This window comes from Gossypium hirsutum, chromosome A02 (genome assembly GCF_007990345.1).
Source record: "Gossypium hirsutum isolate 1008001.06 chromosome A02, Gossypium_hirsutum_v2.1, whole genome shotgun sequence".
NCBI lineage: Eukaryota > Viridiplantae > Streptophyta > Magnoliopsida > Malvales > Malvaceae > Gossypium > Gossypium hirsutum.
Window position 1 is genome coordinate 51149070 of NC_053425.1, and position 3974 is coordinate 51153043.

General features: G+C 34.6%; 1 protein-coding gene across 1 annotated transcript; it reads left to right on the forward strand.

The window, feature by feature from the left end:
* The first annotated feature begins 1124 nt into the window (after window positions 1–1124).
* On the forward strand, window positions 1125–3605 carry LOC107936077 (iron-sulfur cluster assembly protein 1). The gene is made up of 3 exons (XM_016868727.2): window positions 1125–1630; window positions 2205–2259; window positions 3287–3605. The coding sequence occupies exons 1-3, from the start codon at window positions 1342–1344 to the stop codon at window positions 3426–3428; spliced, it is 486 nt and encodes a 161-aa protein (XP_016724216.1). The 5' UTR covers window positions 1125–1341; the 3' UTR covers window positions 3429–3605.
* Window positions 3606–3974: the final 369 nt, after the last annotated feature.

The window sequence follows — 3974 nt, forward strand, 5'->3', positions numbered from 1 at the left end:
TGACTGAGTCTTAATGACATCGAAATGATTGTATGTAATGATTAAGTGTGATAACGCCTCATATCCCGTCCCGGCATAGGGCTCGGGTGTAGGGTGTTACAACTCGTATTCTCATATAATTCTGATATCCCTTCCTTATCTGCCTCGCATCATATTAAATAAAAGACCTAATAAAATAACCAAATTGCTTAGTAACCATATCCGAAATCATTCCTGGCAATAGATCATGAATTTGCACCCAGAGAAAAGAATAAGTCAATGGCACCTCCATCGAGTCCTCATCCTCCAATAGCCTGTGAAAAACCATCAGATGGTTATTAAAGGTCCATGGTGCCTCCTTTATCACTCTGTCAATGTCCACCTCATAAAAGAATTTAAATAAAAATCTCATCTCCCTCAGATTTAAGATAAGTAGGCCACCTATTAGGTGCCAAACGTTAGCCAACATATTCTTCATGGTCTGGAAGTTTACCATTCTTGCTGTTAAGAGACACCCCACAAGACAAAATTCATGTTCCACATCCTCATCCATCGCCCAGATCTCCTCCTCCTCATCATGAATTCTCAAATTCGCTAAACCGTCCTCCATCACAATGATTCAACAAAAATCAGACTAAATGCTCCTATATTCAATTAATCAAAGTTGTACAACCCAAGATCCAATCCCTAATTAACCAAAAACAAGAGTCTTAATCGCCTCTGCAACCTCAGAAGATCGAATTAGAAAAGAACTGCCATTGCAAGAGAGGAAAAACCTTAATTTTTTTAGCCCCTCTTTATTATTATACTATTTTTTTTGACTAATAGCATAATTCAACTTTTTAGATAACATAATTCATTAAAATATGTTTTAGATTTAGAATTTAGAATTTATATCACTCACTTTTATTTTTTAATTTAATTTGAAAGGATAAACTTTAAACTTTAAAATTAATTATTCATATGATAATTTTTTTAATTAAATTCACTAGTGTACTATTTTGAAATAAAATAAATACTTGGTAGTTAATTAATCTAAATTTAACTAAAAATTTTAAAAACACTAATAATTAAACTTAATTGTTAAATTAGAAAAAAAGACCTAATTTTTTAAATAAAAATAAAAAATTTTGATCATTTATTAACACTCAACTTTTTAAAAGAATGTGATCCCAGAGGAGAAAAACTCTGACGCGTGTTGGTTCTATCTTACAGAGGAAACTCCAGAATCTGTTTTCACCCTCCCACGCGTCCCGTATAGCCGTCTCTCCAAGCGCGCTCTCTCTCTCTCTCTCTCTCTAGATATATATATCTGCGTACAACCAATCAAAGTTCCCAAATCCAAGCCCTAACTCAGTGAAAATGTTGAGGATGGCGTCGAAAAAGCTGCTCGGGATTCCCTCCCCATCGCCTCCCCTACAGACTCTGCCACGTCTTTACCACCAGAATGTCATCGATCACTACAACAATCCTCGTAACGTCGGTTCCTTCGACAAGAACGACCCCAACGTGGGTACCGGCCTGGTCGGCGCTCCTGCTTGCGGTGATGTTATGAAGTTGCAAATCAAAATCGACGAGGAGTCCGGCAAAATCGTTGATGCTTGCTTTAAAACCTTCGGTTGTGGCTCGGCCATTGCCTCTTCTTCTGTTGGTATGCCCCTTCGATTTTCCTTTTTTATGTATATACACTTCTGGTTATTCAGGTTTATAGGTATAGTTTGTTTCAATCCACAATCGGTGCTGTGATATTTTATTTATTTATTTATAGTTTTCTTCTATTAAGTTAAATTTCAAGTCCAAAAAAAGTAATCCAAATTTCAAATTCTCTGATTGCAAAGGGAATTTCACACGGATTAGTTTGTATTTCGATACTTTATTTTTGTTTCTCATGCAAAACAAAAGAAAAAGAGTCCTTTTATACAAAAGCAAATATTTATGTTAATCAATCAATATAATATTTATCTTTTTATAAAGAAAATGCATGATTTTACTTTAATATGGAACCGACATGTTGAATTATTGTTGATTTTGGGAAGCAGAAAAAAGCTGCTATTATAAAAAACAAACCAACGGAACAAATGTGTAATTGTTTTGTCAGTAATGTTGAAACTTCTAATCTGTTTTTATTGATGTTATTCAATGTTTTGTACATATGAGTTTATTTCAAACGGCCTTCAATTTTTGTGGAGGACCTAGATAGTAACTTGGAGCTTTTCATGTTGCAGCTACTGAATGGGTGAAAGGGAAAAGCATGGACGAAGTGCTTACTATTAAAAACACGTAAGTATTAGTCCCATATGTATTTATTTGATTCTTATCGTCTCCTGGGGTATTTTGCGGTATTCCTTTTTGGTATCTGATCTTGGAAACTAGTGGAATTTTTTGATTAATTGATTAAGTTATTTGTTCACACTGTTCGTATTTTTCGCTTTTAATTTGAACATTGTAGAATGCTATGGATAGGTCATCTTCTCTCCCCATTCTTTTAACTTCCTTTCTTACAATTTTTTGGCCGCTTTCATTTGACCGTATCTGCATTTGGTAAGGGAAGGTTTTAATTACTTATAATATGAATTTTTTGTTATGCGTGTTAACTAAGTTCACTTCAGTAATTCTGGGTCATTCTTTATTCTTCATGTGTATGCACAATGATATTAAGGCCTAGTGGTGGCAACGAATTAGTAGAAGTCGCACTGTCCTCTCATAAAGATTGACCTGAGTTTAAAGCCTTGTCTAGCTTTGTCTATTGAGCCTTTTTTCTAATTAATTTTCAGATCACGATTTTAGGTATCAACAGAATCAATATAATAAATACAGTTACTCATGAGAAGAAATATTGGATGATGTTGTGATTTTTTCCTAGCAGCATATGTAGGTGTAAATTGTAATTATATGATTGTCTAAATAGGTAGCTTAGGAACATCCAACTTTAAGTTTTAAGGTGATTGCATATGCATAAGCTAATGCATAGCTTTCATCTTTTAGTCAACTGGTTTGTACCCTTTATTTTTTAGTTGGGGAAGTGGGGATTTTAACTGGGCTCTTTTGTGTAGGGGGATCATGCACCAACCCTTTGAGCCTAATGCTCAGGTGCTGGTGTGTTCCCATCTAGTTTTGAGAGCAATGTATAAAATATATTTGAGTGGTGGTGGAAGAAATGAGGTGAGGAAATATAATATTTTGATGTCAAAGGATGCTGTTATGTTTTAACCATATTTTGTATTTATGCTGTTAATCTTTGTGGTACCAATAGTTGGTCATTTAACTAATTTTTCTTGCAATCAATCAAATTTACTCATGCTGGCAGGGAGATCGCGAAACATCTATCACTTCCACCAGTTAAGCTGCACTGCAGTATGCTTGCTGAAGATGCAATTAAGGCAGCTGTGAAAGATGCTGAAGCTAAACGTGGCAAAATGAATGGTAGTTCCAAGGCTGCTGATGCCTAATGTCTGTGGATTTGCTAAGGAAAGAACTCTGGAAACTTTGATTATCATCTAGTCATATGTAAAGTTAGAAGATAGCATGCACCCGGGGGGATAAAAAAGTATACTAGTCCAAAAGATGTGTTTGGTCAATGATAAAACTTATAACTACTGAATAAAGCATTGGCTGATGTTATGCAATCATTATAGCAAATATTAAGCTTATTGTTGCAAGTTCTAATCCTCTTAGCTTGCTTGGACCTGCTTTGATGTTATGCAATTGGTAAGCAATTTGGAATCCCATTTGTATGTGGAGTTGGCTATTATTGTGTAGTGAATGCCCTGGATCGTGGTTTTACTTTCTTATCGTTGGATCCAAGGTAGAGGCGAAGATAACAATCAAATCCAACATCTCTACTGACGTCTGGATTGGAAAAAAATTGTTTCCAAGGTTTTTAATTAATGACTTATTTATTCACCTGTTCTGAGATTAGTATTTATTAAGTGATTAATATTAAAATTAAAGAGTAACGTAATTTGATGTATCAAACTTTCATTTGGTCTAATTAT